This window comes from Ranitomeya variabilis, chromosome 2 (genome assembly GCF_051348905.1).
Source record: "Ranitomeya variabilis isolate aRanVar5 chromosome 2, aRanVar5.hap1, whole genome shotgun sequence".
Classification (NCBI taxonomy): Eukaryota; Metazoa; Chordata; class Amphibia; order Anura; family Dendrobatidae; genus Ranitomeya; species Ranitomeya variabilis.
Window position 1 is genome coordinate 900485647 of NC_135233.1, and position 18297 is coordinate 900503943.

An 18297-nucleotide genomic window follows, 5' to 3' on the forward strand; every position below is an offset into this window, starting at 1 on the left:
GTCTGTGTAAAATCTGATGCTGCATCTCTTTATTCTTCATCATTACGCATACAATATGGGGAAATTCTATACATAAAGATGTAGAATATTTTAAACAAAAACACAATGAGATAACTATACTAAATGTAAGGCCACTTGCGAGTGCAATGCGAGAAACTCGCGGGAGTCTTTCGCATCAATACCCCGCACTGTGGCCGGCACTTGGGACCGGAGCATTCAGCTGCAAGCAATATATGCAGCCGCACACTCCGGTCACGAGTGACAGCGGCAGTGCCGGGTATTGATGCGAAAGACTCCCACAAGTTTCTCGCATTGCACTCGCAAGTGTGATGCCGGCCTAAGAGAAACATACAAATGTAAAAATGTGTCTCTGGTCAAGTAAAGCAAAAAGCTATGGAACATCAAGTTAGATGTGAGTTACCCTTTTCTGTATAAAAGTATTTTGCTACACTGTGTTAACTGTCAAGTTAGAAAATGCTAAATTTACATTAGTATGCTGTATTAAATGTGAACCCAACATCTAAATGAAATTTGAACACTCTCTACATGCTTGTGGGAGACCCCAAAAACCTCAGAACATCATAAAGGAAAGTTGATTAAAATGTCTGTGAAATTGTGTAGTCTGTTTAGTTATGGAAATCAGACGTCACATTGGGGACAGGAAATGATGTGCATGATGGCATTGATCACTGCACAGTGCTGTGGAACATGTTCACATTATATAAGCAATAGAAATGAATGTTAACATCTATTTTTAATATTATTTATCTAACAGCTATACTTTTATAAATGGAGATGTACATTTATTTTACCATTTCTTGAGTACACCATATGTGTACGTTATTTTAATAACAAATTCACAGTTCAGTCGCTACTTAAATCTAAATTTACTTTCAATGCGATGAAACTCAGGAATATATAAATGCATTTTATTTAAATGACAGTGATAAATAGCCACATTACCTCCAGAGTTCCACTGGCAGAGTAGGCAGCGTACAAGTACAGAAATTCCTGACTTTTGGTCTCTTCATCACACTGCTGTCCATTTGCATAATAGCACTGGCCATTGTTCAGAGTGATTGTATTTGGAGAAGAGCCTGGTAGGTCAAGTAAGACTGAATAATTTACTAACTGAACTTCTTTTAAGCCTATTGAAGTCCATAGAAGTGCAATATTTTTTGCCGGGTCTGAGTTTGTTATATTGACAGAAGTCTGTGCGAAATATCTGTAAGGCAAAAAGAGATTTTACATTAGATCTGGAATGTATTTAAAAATGTATGATAGACCTTTCTTCTTCTATGGTCTATATAGGAAGAAAGGCAGACCTTTCTTATCTTCTGTTTTCTGTCTACTGACAGACTTCTAAATAACAAGTAAAATATCTGAGATCTGCTTCAATGCACACTGAATAAAGACCACAATGAATAATGTATTATCCAGTCACCTAATTTAAGCAATTTTTTCCATTGATTTAGGAAAAAAAACATTACAATATACACATTATATATATATATATACACACACACACACATATATTAGGTGTAATATTATTATCTTTTTATAAATCAAAGGAAAATAATTGCTTAGATATAAAAGTATTCATACCCCGTGAACTTTTCCTTATTTTTTCACTTTACACCATCAAATTTAGAAAGATATATTTTATTGCATTTTTATTGGGATTACCAACACAAAGTAGCAAGTATTTGTCAAGTGTAAAGTGAACAATACAAGTTTTTACTGTAAAAATAGATATGAAACATGGGAATAAATTAACGTGTGTAAACAAATAATCCCATAAAATAATCTTTCTAATTATTTCTAATCTCTAAAAAAACACCAAAAAGCCAATGTAGCAGACACTTTGGAAAAGTGGATAGATCAGATACAAAAATTATCTAAAATCAGACCACATGACACATGATGAAGTTACTTCTACATTAGTATCCGGATATATTAACAGCCTAAAAAGACCTATAAAGTCCCTTACTAATGTCCTAGAATGATTTGACCAAACTGAGGAGGTTGGCCTAAAAGATACGAGATATGGTGCCCCCACTTGTCAGGGGTGCTACCCCTGTCTTATCTGGCTGTTATAAGCAGATATATAATTAGAGATGAAGAAAATCAATGTATACAATGGGGTGGACTATATCTAAGGTGAGTACATGGTAATGGTGTGATAGCTTTACAATGAAGGGATGCTAGGTGACTAGGGAGATGATAGTACCTCTCTTATAGAGAAATAATAGTGCCTACCTTGTAGGCATTTGCTATACCTGGTAGGTGGATAATAAGATAATTTAATAGTAAACTATCAGATAATATATACATTCCTTTTCTTGACCTGATGCTGCTCAACAGCGGAGGTTGGCATCCTAATAGATTACGAGATGTAGAGCCCTCATTCACATGTTAATTTTTGTATCTGATATATTCACTTTCGCTAAATATCTGTTACTCTGGTTTTTGGTGTTTTTTAGGCATTGAAAATAATTAAAATGATTATTTTAATGGATTACATGTTCACACATGAGCACAAAATTTTCCCAAGATTTTACTTGGAGCTATGGAAATGTAGTGATTTTGTACAGATCCTCAGTTTAGCATTATATTCCGCAATATATCAAAGTTTAAAATCATAGCAGCTATGTTTAGGAACAGGTATTAAGATCCATGCAATAATTTACATTAGATAACTAATATGAGAGCTACAAGGGTAATTGAAGTTAAATGACTTTTCTGCTTGCATCGGTTTGACATAGTTCATTAAATGTGGCAGAATTCTGGAGGATCTATCCAGTAGGAAGCTTTAGGCTGGCATATATGCAACTACAGAAAAACAAAATGAACAATGTGTTTAAGATTGTTGAGCTTTGGTAAATGATTTAAACATGTTATTAAATCATCTGAGCAACACAAGAAGTCACAGAGGAACATAACAATTCTTTAACTTCAGCTTTCCATATTGCGTATGAGCAGTAAAACATATTGGCCTAGATTCATCAACAGATACCGAGGGAGAAACAGTCCACCGCTCTGCATAATAAATCAGCTTCCCAGAATAGTTATAACTTATTTTAGACACTGATAAATCAACACAAGAAAATGCAAAAATAGGACAGGTGTACAAACCCTTTTTTCAGGCCTTTTAGTATTAATCAATAACTTAAAAGGCAATGAATTTAAATATCACGAAGGCAATTCCATGCTGGTTTTAGGACAACAACACTACAATTAACATACATTTCATATGCCCAATGAAAAGACAACTTTTTATATATATATACATACATAGAGAGAGAGAGAGAGAGAGAGAGAGAGCAGCAATAAAACAACAGTATGTGATAGTATAATTAACCCTAGAGCGCATACCCATAGAAATCTACACATTCACGCACCTGGGGCCTTTTAGGCCTGTTTACAATTATCATGGAATAACTCAAATAAAAATACTTTTCAAAGTTTATTGCAAAGTAAGGATCCATTCCCACTAGCGCAGGGGTCCGCCAGGATGGGATTCCGTAATGGATCTGACCTCCTGGTCTGGCAGCCTTAGCTGGAGTTACCAGGAGGTCAGATCCATTATGGATCCCCTTCTGGTGAACCCCAGCGCTACTTGGAACACAGCCTAAGATGTGTATGTTTTAAAACATAATTATGTGCATAAAACAACAAAAAAGTAAGTAAACGGACATGCCAAATATTGGCATTCTATATGCAATTTTTTTATGAAAACTTTTTTTGGTTGTAGCAAATTTGGTGCAGGAATATTTATTTGTAACTTTACATATTCCCCCGACAATAATCAGTATTAAAACAATAAAAGACCTGACAAATTTCAGTTGGTGGATAATGAATCTATAATATATGAAAGTTTAATTGTAATCATTACATTATGGTAAATAATGAAATTTAACACTATATGCTAATTTTTTGAGAAGGACCTGTATATACCTGAGGATTACCTAGATTTTTGAAAATTCTAACTAAAGTACTTTTACAGAAAATAGAAAACAAGTAACCTGGCAGGCCTGCGAGGCCCCAGGTATGCGTTCTAGGGTAAAAGGAAATATCTCCATTGTATAATTAAACTTTCTTTTCCAATTTCGAATTCTTTTCAAAAACACATTCTTTCTTTCTTATATGAATCAATAAAGCTTGGTATGTGTTCTTTATGTTAGCTGAAATTAATTATATACAATTGACAGAAAAATGTAATTGAATTTTGCAGTTTCCAGGAAGTGAGAGAATCCCTCACTCTGCAACCTGGAAGTGATCCACAATTTAATGTCTCTCATGGCTCGCTCACACCACTGTAATTTCCTTCAGAGAGCGATTTAAGAAAAATTGGATTTCACTTGGACCAATGTTAGTCTACGGGGCCACGTATGTCTGATTTTTTCCTCAGACATTTTTGGTCTGATGAAAAAATCACAGCATGCTCGAGTTTGATCTGATTGCCAAATTGCACTCAGTCATGCATGTCAATGAGTTCATGGAAATCATCAGATGACATCTAAGTGCAGTCTGATTTCTGTACACTGACACAATAGAGAAGAAGAAAATTTGTTTTCCATCTTCCCTTCAAAATGTGCTCTGATTCTCTCATCTAAGAGAATCGGATCACACTTTGCTGACACACTTTGCTTCGGATCATAGTTTGATCAGAGTGTAATTTGCATAATTGGCCCCAATTTAGATGAGAGAAACAACAGTCATCTGACCATTGCTGGAATCTTAGTAAATGTATGCAAGAATTAAAAAAAATATATTTACATGTTGTAGTGCAGCGGTATTCCCGCTGTGCAATGATGAGACAATGTCCCAGCAAATTTCCCAAAACAAAAGTCACTTTAATGCTCAACTCACAAAAATACACAGCACATGATATACTCCGGATTGCAGCTGGGAAACATATCCTCCAGATTGCAGCCAATAAACATGCCAGTCCACCTCTGAGACCAGTTGCCGTGGGTGAGTGCACTGCTGTGTACGCTGTGGATGCCAGGCCTTTCATCTACATTGGCTGTGTGGCCATGGGCCACATGGGAAACTGGGCTGGAGAGGACGAAATGGACTGCCCCACTACCAACCTGTAGTTCATTTAAAAAATAAAAGCCCAGCAGGTTTTCTTAAATCTGCCCTGTACAAATACCTAGTCCAAGACCTATGCTCACTTTTATTCTGCATTAAAATCACAGCTACGCCTGTGAATACAATGCACTCCGATTGCATCAATATGACTCCATGCGCATCCTTTGGGGAACAAACAGCGACCCTTACATGTGACACGGGTCACTGCCTCACAATGTACACATACTGCATCTTTGGATCCCTGCCGCTCAGGCGAGAATTTCTGGGTCACTCATTCTGAGCCGTGACTTCTATCTCTGATGAGGGTCAGGAGGGTTCTGTAAATGCACGTGCAAGGTCAAGACATCACACTGTGTGCTGTAACCAAGTAGAATTCAATTCGGCTCAATTTTCTTTATTCATCTCTAATCACATGCATCAATAATGGACTAAGAAAATGATGAGGAATCCAGCTCAACGAGGTAGTGAAAAAAAACAACTTCCTTTATTCACTTCAAATCATATTCAGTGGAGGATAAAACATCAGCAAGAGCATGGATTAAAATGTGATATCAACGGTTTCTGGTGAACAAGCACCCTTAATCATGAATTCATGATTAAGGGTGCTTGTTCACCAGAAACACGTTGATATCACATTTTAATCCATGCTGTTGCTGATGTTTTATCCTCCACTGAATATGATTTGAAGTGAATAAAGGAAGGTTTTTTTTTTCACTACCTCGTTGAGCTGGATTCCTCATCATTTTCTTAATTCTTCTACGCCCTGACACAGCGGTTCCATGCTCCGAGTTCCACAGGATGCTGACTATGGTGAGCTGGACTTTGTTTCATTAATAATGGACACCTGGATAAGATCTAAGCAGTACATGTTTTCACTGCTCTAGACTCCAGTGGTAACATGATTAACACTACTCCAGTTTTGAGAATGGTTATCTTAGGCTTGTACACAGTTTGACCGTACAGTTTTATTACATGGAACTTCATTTGCACAGTTCATGCACTGATATCACTTCTAATGACATCTTAAACTCTGTAATTGTTGATGCAACTGACGAAAGGCACATTTTATGTATCATGCTCTTCAGAACTTGGCTCTGTAAGTTTGCATTATCAACCTATTTTGCTTAAAAAAAAAACAAAACTGAGATTTGTGCAAAATAATTTCTACTGCCCTGCCTTGTCATCCGGTCTGATCGAACATGACAGCAGTCACAAAACCAACTACACACAGGAGGTTTCCAGGATGCCATGCCAAGGATGCCATACACAGAAGTGAAGACTAGTTCAGCTACTAGGAAATAATGAACCAGACATTGGTCAAAGGCAGCATGGATCTTTTAACGTAATCCTAAAATCTTACAGTTCAACAGGACAGACTTAGCATCTCAGAAACTTTACAAACTAAATTTTGATATAAGAAGATTTTGTGGACAGTGCCTCTGAATACATCTTACACTGTGACCAATCTTTGGCAATGATCTTGCATGGCTATGTGTTTGATTTCATACATGTCTTTGTAATAGGTATAGCTGAAAAGTTGAAACTAATTTAAGTGGGGCCTCCACATTCTCCCCATGTTTGCATGGGTTTCCTTCAACAATCCAAAGGTATACTGATAGGGAATTTAGATTCTGAGCCCCAATGGGGACAGTGATGATAATGTCTGTAAAGCATTGTGGAATATGATGGTGTTATTTAAGCAAAAGCATAATAAAATAAAATAAGAAACTATGCTCTATGTATTATGCAGCGCCCCAGAGTCCTGGTCGTTGCAGTACTGTGGCTCCACCACTATGGGGAGCTATGGTGCGTCTGATGGCACTGAAGGAGTTGATCGGATCAGGTATCACAGACACCAATACATTTCACAGCTGGGCCTCTGGGGGGAGCTAAGGGTGCTATTCATTAGGCCACTCCCCACCATAGTGGGTAAACTGGGGGTCAGGCAGGAAGTTAGATCAGAAAACTGACTGGGTTGGAACCAGGCAACACCTTGTGGCAGAGGGTGTTGTGGGGGAAGATACAGTAGGGTCTCTGTCAGGGGTGGGATCCTGGCAGAGGCTTGGCAACTTGAACGAACGTAACGGGACCGTAGCGGCGGTACCCAAGGAAGGATTAGAAGAGAGATAGATTGTGCTGAGTGAGAAACGAGATCACGCAAAGGAGAAATACCAGTAGGAGTCGTGCTGTAAGACCGAAGCAACATCCTACTGAGGCGCACTACCGGTGGCCGGAACGCCGAGGGAGTATAATAACATTCAGCTTCAAGCAATACTCCAAACAGCGGCAGGTGTCATGATTCTCAATGGCGAGAGAACATAGCCCAGCATATATAAGAACTAGCTCTTGGAAGATGGAATCTAAACTGACCATGAACTAAACCTGCCGCACAATTAACAGTGGCCGGGTAGCGTGCCTACGTTTTATCCCTAGACGCCCAGCGCCAGCCGGAGGACTAACTAATCCTAGCAGAGGAAAATACAGTCCTGGCTCACCTCTAGAGAAATTTCCCCAAAAGGCAGACAGAGGCCCCCACATATATTGGCGGTGATTTTAGATGAAATGACAAACGTAGTATGAAAATAGGTTTAGCAAAATCGAGGTCCGCTTACTAGATAGCAGGAAGACAGAAAGGGCACTTTCATGGTCAGCTGAAAACCCTATCAAAACACCATCCAGAAATTACTTTAAGACTCTAGTATTAACTCATAACACCAGAGTGGCAATTTCAGATCACAAGAGCTTTCCAGACACAGTAACGAAACAGCAGCTGTGAACTGGAACAAAATGCAAAAACAAACTAGGACGAAAGTCCAACTTAGCTGGGAGTTGTCTAGTAGCAGGAACATGCAAAGAAAGGCTTCTGATTACATTGTTGACCGGCATGAAACTGACAGAGGAGCAAGGTTATATAGAGACTCCCACATCCTGATGGGAACAGGTGAACAGAGAGGATGATGCACACAAGTTCAATTCCACCAGTGGCCACCGGGGGAGCCCAGAATCCAATTTCACAACAGGCAGGACAGTCAGTCTAAGGCGGGCTGTCTCACCTTAAATCACCTATGCAGTCTTGGGGGGCAACTTGTGGAGAGGGGCGACTCTAGGACGCGGGGTTATACAAGAGGTTGGAGAGCCGCTACAAGTCCATGTGGACCGGGAGGAGGTGGAGCCCTGCGAAGGAAGATTCCCTCGCGACCTGGAGCCAGGTGACGCGGTAACTTATACCAGATGGAGGAGAGCCACGGGAGAGGCTGGCTGGATGGCGCGGGGCGTCCAGCGGTGCATCGCACTACAAGCCACTGCCGGAGCACCGGAGGATAAATCTCCTACTGAAAAAGCCGCTGAACCTGGCCCTGAAGAACAGCGGAGCACCCGGACTCACCATGTACCTTGGGGGCGTGCCGGAGCTTTGGTGAAAAGAACATCCCGGCGAGGGATCCTGTCGTTGTTGGGGCGGGACCCGATCCTTGAACCAGCCGGACGACCCGTTGGTCTGGTGAGGCCCGGGAGGAAACCACCTTCTTCCCCGAAGAACGAGTAAGCATAATGCTTTAAAGATGTACATAGTTTTTAACTGTTTGTTTCCTGATTTTTGCTGCTGAACCCGTCCAGGGTTAACTCTTAAGGAGATCCTTCTGTGGACCTGGGATCCCTATTGTTTTGCTTTTGTTGATTTTTCCAAGTTTTGGTACAAGTTTATAGTTGAAAAGAACTGCTGAAATCATGAACAGTGCAAGATCCGAACTTTTTGTACATAGTTTGCACCTTATTAAAGGCACTCCCTACTGGTTTTACTTAAAGAAGGACTCTTTGTGAAGATGACACACTGGAACCTTTGCTGAGTATGGACTGGTAGCTTGGGAAGGCGTGCTACCTCATAGAGACTTGGTCCCCTCTTAAAGGGGATGTTCATTTGTTGCGCTTAAACCGTGATATTGCTTTAAGACTGGAAGCAATAATGTCTTGACCAAAGAAAGTGATGATAATGTTTATATGAGAAAGTTATATGTATTTAATTAGTTAATTGTGAAGAAATACTGATGATGTTCTCTGAGAAGAAAAAGGTGAAAGATAGAAGAAGGATGCAGTGGGCCCGTAGGGATAGACGTGGTGTCCAGCATGCATGATAGAAAGAAGGATAATGAGAAGGCTTAATGTTCAATAGAAAATGTTTTGATAATGTTGATAGATAGTTAGGATAGAAGGTAAACCCTGAGTCCTCATAGGAGTCATGTAGAGATGGCTCAGTGCTCCTAAACTGAAAGTAATGTTATGTTCTATACTGTGTATAGTAGTTGAAAAGGCAGTAGGCCCTGGCTGAACGGGGCGGTCCTGTAACCGAAAGGAGAGGCAGAAGGTCTGGTGCCGATAGGACAGGCGGTCCTGCAGATTTAAAGAAGGAGAATGAAAAAGTTAAATTACCTTATAATGTGATTATAGGAAGGTCTTTAGTGGACTCAGAGTGTATGTCCTTAAAGGCAATGTTAAATTATTGTTCAACAATTTTGAACTTAGTAAAATACCCGGTTGGGTAAGAAGAGTTATTTATAGCATGTTGCTATGAAATTTAACCATGTTTGTAACGTTCAAGTGTCCTCACCTCCCATAAAGGGAAGCCTGTTCAAATATGCTTATTGTTATTGCACTCAACAAAACTGTATGTCTTTTTGCTAACTTGTATTGTTGTTTTCTTCCCAGTCCCGGAGTACTGTGTTTAACCAGGGGGGAGTGCAGCGCCCCAGAGTCCTGGTCGTTGCAGTACTGTGGCTCCGCCACTATGGGGAGCTATGGTGCGTCTGATGGCACTGAAGGAGTTCATTGGATCAGGTATCACAGACACCAATACATTTCACAGCTGGGCCTCCGGGGGGAGCTAAGGGTGCTATTCATTAGGCCACTCCCCACCATAGTGGGTAAACTGGGGGTCAGGCAGGAAGTTAGATCAGAAAGCTGACTGGGTTGGAACCAGGCAACACCTTGTGGCAGAGGGTGTTGTGGGGGAAGATACAGTAGGGTCTCTGTCAGGGGTGGGATCCTGGCAGAGGCTTGGCAACTTGAACGAACGTAACGGGACCGTGCCTGCTCCGGGTAGCGGCGATACCCAAGGAAGGATTAGAAGAGAGATAGATTGTGCTGAGTGAGAAACGAGATCACGCAAAGGAGAAATACCAGTAGGAGTCGTGCTGTAAGACCGAAGCAACATCCTACTGAGGCGCACTACCAGTGGCCGGAACGCCGAGGGAGTATAATAACATTCAGCTTCAAGCAATACTCCAAACAGCGGCAGGACAGTCAGTCTAAGGCGGGCTGTCTCACCTTAAATCACCTATGCAGTCTTGGGGGGCAACTTGTGGAGAGGGGCGACTCTAGGGTCCCGGAAGAGCTCCGAGCCTACCCGTCAAACGGGTGCCGTCCCAACCAGAACATCAGGGAGGGACGGAGGATTAGCAGAACATCATCTAATCGAGTTGTGAGGGAACTTAAGAAACAGACACAACAGTTGTGGGGGACTTTCCGTAAGCACAGCAGGGAAGGACCACAACACATAGCGCTAGAAGGAAGGCACCGATTTCCACCTGTGAAGAGAACTCTAGAGGTGCCATTGGACCGGCCGGACTTGCGCAGCCTGGTGAACCGTATTCCGGACTGAGGACCCAGAGATCTTCAGTAAAGAGGTAAAGAGACTGCAACCTGGTGTCCTCATTATTTACTGCACTGCACCACCGCACCACCCCCCATCACTACGGCCTCACCATCTACATCCGTCACATCATCACCATCTGTTGTACCTATTGCACTGTGCGCCCCACGGCAGGGTCACGGACCGGGGCCTAGCCGCCGTGACAACCCCAGAGCAGAGACTCGGAGGCCCGGTACCGGGTACCCCTCGGCCCTGCGGCAGTGGGGGCGCTCCATATTATATTGTGTCATTAAGCTATTAATTGAATTGACATATGTATTTTTTAGGCCCATTCTTTTTTATTATAGTAGATATAGAAGCATTTCCTTTCTACTTTCCTTCCTTTTGGATCCACTCCTATGTTTGTCTAAAAACATTAATACAACTTGCACGCTAATGCAAACTTACAGTTGATGCTGTATAGTGAGAGCTTCTGAACAGCAAAAAGTGAAATAGCCAGCTATACAGGAAATAAGCACCTAGCTAGTGAAAATGAGAGCAGTTTTTCTGTTCCCCCCAAAAAATTAAAAGTTTAATCTTAGAAGGCAGGAAAAATTATCACTGACTTTAAAGTTCGCATTTAATATATTTTATGCTGTATTCATATATTAATACATTTCTAGCGGTATGGTATACTTAACACAAAGGATTTATATTTCTGCAATTATGGAGCTCTAATTCGATTCCTAATAGGTAGCACATTGGGTGAGACATTACAGTAAAATCCTGTTAATTCCCAAGTCATATCTCACATTCTACAACAGTTGCAACATGATCTCATGTAAATTATGTTGCATTGTACGGCTACAATTTTTATTCTCGAATGATTTTTTATTATGACTTAATTCTTTTTTTATTAAATAAGTTTTGAATTATGGAGCGTTTATTATACAAAAAAAAAAATTCTTCATGTCATCTACTTCAATATATTAATAGACTAAGGATTCAGAACAATAATCCTTTTCTTTTTTTTACATTGAATTCTATGGAAAATGGATCAGTTAAATTGCCATCTATTTTATTATTTTAAAAAAATGTTTTTGCTTACTGGATCAATTTTAAATGACTGATTACTTGAAAGTTCACATTTATTTTTCAACCTCCAATAAGCAATACAAACTAATCCTTTTCATATGGGAGAAAACTGGTTAACAGACATGTTTTCCGTGGACTTCTATGTTGAAAAGAATGGATCCAGTTAAAATCTGTTTTTTTCAGGAGGACAAAAAAGTTGTGACTGCACAATTTTTTGTCAATGGATTTCTGCTGGATCCGTTCTAATGGTTGATTACTGGACATGTGAACTTAGCCTTACATTTCTTACATGTACAATAGAGATTGGCAAACCTTTCAAGGTTTGGTTTGGTACAATTCGCCAAATGTTTAAACGGTCGCCGAACATGTTTGTCGAATGGTTCGACGAGCGTACCCGAACATTCATTGAAGGCCAAATCGAATATATGCACAGCACCTTAGGGGTGACAAAAAGCTTTCCAAATGGCTAAAATTAGGGACAGACAGCCTGAAAACTGGGATCAATTGACCCACAGTAGAAATTTGCAAATGACCCAGCAGCAGTCAGCCATGGACCATGCATGAGGTATCAAGGTCTGGCCCAGCATCTACAGCTTGGAATTGTAGTTTCAATGAGGACCTGGTGGTTAAGAGTGCAGTGTAAGCCTTCTTAGCTGGGGAGAACTGATATTTCATGCAACACCTCCATTTTTTTTATTCCAGCCTCACTCAGATAGAATAAACATCTGTTTCATACAGTACTTTTGGTAGAAAAATACAAGGAAAGTAACAGAACATTGACTGATCAGTTGACCCACAGTAGAACCTTTTATAATGACACAGAAGCAGTCAGCCATTAGCCATGCATGAAGTATCAGAGTCTAGACCAGTATCGACAGCTTGGAATTGAAGTTTCAATGAGGACCTGGTGGTTATTATTATTATTAATATTATTATTATTAGTTATTTATGTAGCACCATTGATTCCATGGTGCTGTACATGAGAAGGGGTTACATAAAAATTACAGACATCACTTACAGTAAGCAAACTAACAATGACAGACTGATACAGAGGGGCGAGGATCCTGCCCTTGTGGGCTTACATTGTACAGGATGGTGGGGAAGGAGACAATGGGTTGGGGGTTGCGGCAGCTCCGGTGTTGGTGAGGGGGTAGCTCCAGTGGTGGTGAGGAGGCAGTGGGGTCATTGCAGGCTGTAGGCATTCTTGGACAGGTGGGTTTTCAGGTTCCATCTGAAGGATCTGAATGTGGTTGATAGTTGCTGGTTAAGGGAGTGGTGTAAGTCTACTTAACTGAAAGACTTGATTCCTCATAGAACACCTCAATTTTTTTCCAGCCACATTCAGATTGTACAAATATCTGTTTTTATACATTAAAACTATTGGTAGAAAAATGTAAGGAAAGTAGCACAGGTAGTTGACTGAAAGTAAATGCAGGCCTACCTGTCTTGGAGACCTACTTAAACAGGCAACCAACCAGATGGAGACTGAACTTGGAGTATCCACATTTCAAAATAATTGTCACATACCACTAAAATGGCATCAATTTCCTCAGATTAGAAATATTATAATAGGCCTCTGACACACCTTCTCCTACAGTCAATCCATCAGATGGAAACTCAACTTGGAGTCTTTACATTTCAATATTGTTTGTAAAATTAGCAGCTGTAGCAACAGCAGACACAGAATACACCACAAAGAGGGCACAGACTGCAATACCGTGAGATCAATGGATGAAGCTAAAAACGACACTATCGCCTAGTCTGCAACTAGAGTGCAAAAGTCAGTGAGGATTCAGGACTTATTCACTTTGATGTAAGTTAGACAGTCTATTTCAGGGACAACCGGATGTGCTTATCCATCAGGACACAACTAGCAATGTTGAAGACACGTTCTCAGAGAAAGCTGGCTGCCGGGCATGACAAAGCCTCCAAAGCAGCACAGCAAGTTCAGGCTACTCTTCCAATTTTGAAAACCAAAATTCGAAAAGGTCCAACAACCTGATGGCATTGATAATGAGATAAAGATACTCCTAAACCATCCTCTCCAATCTTTCAGAATGTGCCAGGCTTGTACTTGTACTTGTACATCAGCTTGTTCTGCTGATGCTCGGGCTGGTCTAAAAAATGTGTGAACACAGAAATTGCTCATGCCGCTTACACTGCTGCTGCTAGTGTTTTTGCGATGATGCCTTGATGTTCCCAGGATTGAATGTCTAAAACTGGGATGCACACTGTGTGCCTCACGGCTGTTTTGGGGAAAACCACTGTTAAGACTGTTTGCAAGCGTATTTTGATACTCCAGCATGCGTGCATCCCTTACTAGGAGGGTCACTTGGCTAAATGTACTTTTGTTCCGTGGATCTAATAGAATGGCAATGAACAGTCAGTACTATTTCTAGCCCTAAGAATACGGGCATCATGTTGAAGGTAGTGCAGCAATAGGGCACTCATATGTTGGGCACATTCATGAAGTCCAAGTACATGGAGAGTTGGTGGCAGGGTAACACTCAAGGTTGCTTCCTTCCTCCCCTTCAGCCACAGACAACAGAGATAAGATTATTATCTTCTTCATCTCTTGACTGTTGTGCATCCATCACCTCATCATCTTCCATTTGTTCCTCGGCTCCTGTATCATCACTAAGAGTTTTTCTGGTACCATGAGCCCCCCGGTTCCTCCTCTACTTCTACTTCTTCCTCTGGGACTATCATCTCCTCACGCAGACTATTCAAAGTGTGCTCTAGCATGTAGATGATGGGAATAGTGATGCTGATAATGTCATCATTATGGCTAACCAAATTAGTAGCCATTTTAAAACTTTACAGAAGGGTACAGCTGTCCGTCATCTGTGCCCACTCCACAAGCATGAGCCCAGGCTGTGTAAAAGGATTTACTGCAGCAGGGCTCCTCGCTGCTGCCACAGTCGCTGCATGGTGGAATTCTACCATGTCTGAACATCACTGAACATCACTAATCAAATGGTTAACCAGTTGAAAGACCTCTGTAGTGAAGAAAGTCGATGACATGTGAGGTGCGATCGTCAAAAGTGAGCACACAGCGACCGTGCTTTTTACAGCAGTGCATCCAGGCCAGGAAAGTGGCAGAGAAATTGTTGTACCATCTGGTTGAGGATGTGAGCCATGCAAGGCACATGTGGGAGGTTTCCCTGGTGCAGGGCTACCACCTGGTTTCCACTGTTATTGCACACGGCTTTCCCTAGCTCTAGGTTCAGTGGAGACAAACATTGCTCTAGCACGGCCTGGAGACCTGTCCACAACTCTAGATGTGTGTTACTGCAATCACCAAGGCATAATAATTTAAACACCGCCTGATTGTGGTGATCCATGGCTGTGCAGTATGAAGGTGGGTGGAGGTACTATCTGCACTGTTAAAAAGCGCGTGTTGGTTTAAGTGAGAGATTGATGGCACAGGTGGAGGCTCTAGAGGAGATGGAAGAGCCAGAAGCAGTGGATGAACTGTTAGATACAGAGGTGTGTTCTGCAAGCCTTTGGGATTCAAAGACTTGAGGAGCAGCCCCTTGATCGCCTACCCCCACAGCCACCAGAGTCGCCTAGTGCCCAGTCAGTGATATGTAACGCCCCTGCCCATGACCTGCCCATGACTGTTTGTCCAGGTGTCAGTGGTGAAATGCACCCTGGCAGACATAGATTTTTTTCAGAAAATGTGTGATGTTGTCTGCAAAATGCTGGTGTAGCACAGGCACAGCTTTCTTAGATAAGTAATGGCAACAGGGCAACTGGTACTGGGGGACTGTGATGGCCATCAACAAACTGTTGTATCCACCAGGTGAAAAGGCAGCATTTCTGTGGTCAAAAGATTTGGCATGTGTAGGAGGACAAATTATTTTATATGACCACAACTGCGGGACTGAGGGCTGACAGCTCTGGTGAGAGAGGGTATAGTACGGAGAACAGGACAAACCGTTGGACTGTAAGTAAGGTGCAGGCAGAGATGTTATGGTGGATTGAGAAAGATGTGTAGTGCTAGATGACATAAAAGCAGCAGTCATGTCCACTTCCAACATAGCTGATGGTCTCTCACTCATCCCGACTGTAGGGGGGAAACAAATGTATTTTCTGAGGCTGGAAACTTTTGTAAGATGTCTTGGTCTGGTGATGGACAAAGAAGAAGCAGCAGATGGGGTTGATGAGACAGTCGGTGGTTTTCAAGGCCCGCTAGTCTATGTTTTAGCACAGTGAGATTCCTACACTAACTCATGTTGTCGCAGATGTGCTGGTTCATGCATGTAGTTTTCAAATTATTGCAATTTCTGACTCTACTGAGGTTTTTTTGCAAATTTGACAGATGAAGTGTTGGGTCATCCTTTGCGTTCTAAAAAAAGGCACAAGCCCTGTAAACTGAACACTTGTGACCGATGCTGGCCACAGTCAGAGTTGGGTTCAGGATGCAGTGATTGTCATGGTTGCATCACTTGGTGCCTGTGTGGGAAGTTGTAATTTAACCTTCTAATCTTCCTCATCCTCCACCTCCTCTGCTGAACTACTCAATTGAGTGCCTCTGGTTCACACCAAGTGAGGTCTATAACCTTATCATCATCATGCTATCTGTTCTCACACTCCTCACCCTGAGAGTCACCCTCCTCCTCTTCATGCCCTAATAGAACAGTACAGTCTGTGTGTGCCTCTGGTATCTGAATTTCATCAGGATCACCTCCACCCTTTGTTGTTAACATCTGGTGATGAGGGTATGGATTTTGCTTAGACCCTACTTTGTCCAGCCCCGGATCCAACATGATGCATTTTGGGCATCAGTGCAGATGCTTTCCTTCTCTGGATTCTGTGATTCTTCAGAGAAAACCTCTGATGCCCATGGAATTCAATGTGTGAACAGCTCTTCAGAATTGCCCATCTGAGGCTCCCCACTGTCAGTTAGGAGTTTGACGGGGGGGAAGCAAGGGTGATTGGGCTGCACTTCTGAGGATTGCACTGTGTGTGATGTAAAGGTGGTGGAAGAAGAGGAGGAGAGGCCACTTGATGCAGCGCTTGCCATCCACTGGATCGCATGCACTTTGTGAGCCTCATCTACAAGACATACTGCCATGCTGCTGCCAAAGAAAGAGAATCAAGTAGTCCATACAGTACCAAATGTTGTCAGTAGTCTTTGGATAGGACAAGATTGTGTTTGTTTAGTTGAGCTTCCATTAATATTAAGACCTAACCACGTACACGTTGAAGAAGCAGCCTATTTTCCCTTTCATCTCGACCTCGCTTTTTCCCTCACTCATGCTGTAAAGTAGCCTTCCCCTCTTGTAATCTGTTGTTTCACAACCTTAGGCCCACAGCTGTCAGTCACCTGTAACTAAATGAACAATCACTATTTAAATGAAAGTACACTGGCACTAACCAAATAACAGAATATGGGAGCTTCTGGAACCCAGACGGAGGTTGTGCCTACCCTGTCAGAATAAGCATATTGATAAATAAATAAAGAAAGGTACCAAGCTAAAAGGAAAATAAATTTGATAGTAATATGTTTGATAAAACCCAGCTATTTGAATCTGGTGCAGGAATTGATCAATAATTGCAATACATATTATAAAGGTACATTCCAGGGACCAATGCCAGTTAGCATGTTGTACTAATTAGAGCTAATTCCTTCTAAGAAAAAAAGGAAAAAAATAGGGCACAACCTGCATTGACCTATGAAACCAAGTGCTAATTAGTATGCAATGCATATGAATGGTAGTACCTGCTGAGAAAAGCAAAAGATATGTAGGGCATAAACTACTAGTAAGATAGGTGTGAAGTTTCTTACCTCAGCTAGAGACTGTGTGAAGGGTTAAATTGCCAGGGTTAACATGGAGGAAAGAAGGTTACAGCACTCCGGTATACAGGAGGAGTGTGCAGTGTGCCATGCAGAGCCAGAGACGCCCTGGCCAGTGGCGTTCCCGGGTGCTCGGCAGGAGTATGGCCGACACTAAGCAGCGTAGTTTTTGGCCCCAGCCAGGCTCCGTAGCCTATCTCAGTGATGTTGCATGCTGTTTACAATGTCGGCCATACTCCTGCCGAGCACCCGGGAATTACACCGGTCGGGGCGTCTCTAGCTCTGCATGGCACATTGCACACTCCTCTATACTGGAGTCTTGTAACCTTCACACAGACGCTAGCTGAGGTAAGGAACTTCACATCTATCTTACTAGTAGTTTATGCCCTACATATCTTTTGTTTCTCTCAGCAGGTACTACCTTTCATGTTCATTGCATACTAATTAGCACTTGGTTTCATAGGTCCTCCTCACCTGCCACCCATGTCCAGCACCATGCGCACCCATGCAGGAACCTCGCACACCTAGACACCCACGCACTCTCTGACTCTATCCTACCACTGTCCTCTATATCCTCATTCCACGACACAGACACTGCCACTGCTTTCTACAATGCCACTCTTGCATCAGCTATTGACACGGTCACCCCTGTCATGCATAGCAGAGTGCAACGAACCAA

The 18297-nt window shown here is 41.9% G+C and overlaps 1 protein-coding gene across 1 annotated transcript in view; it reads right to left on the reverse strand.

Moving 5' to 3' along the window:
* Positions 1-18297, reverse strand: part of NAALADL2 (N-acetylated alpha-linked acidic dipeptidase like 2) — a 1269517-nt gene that overhangs the window by 639559 nt on the left and 611661 nt on the right. Inside the window, exon 3 of the mRNA XM_077290507.1 lies at positions 964-1225. Coding sequence (XP_077146622.1) covers positions 964-1225 — 262 coding nt within the window. The remainder of the gene's footprint in view (positions 1-963; positions 1226-18297) is intronic.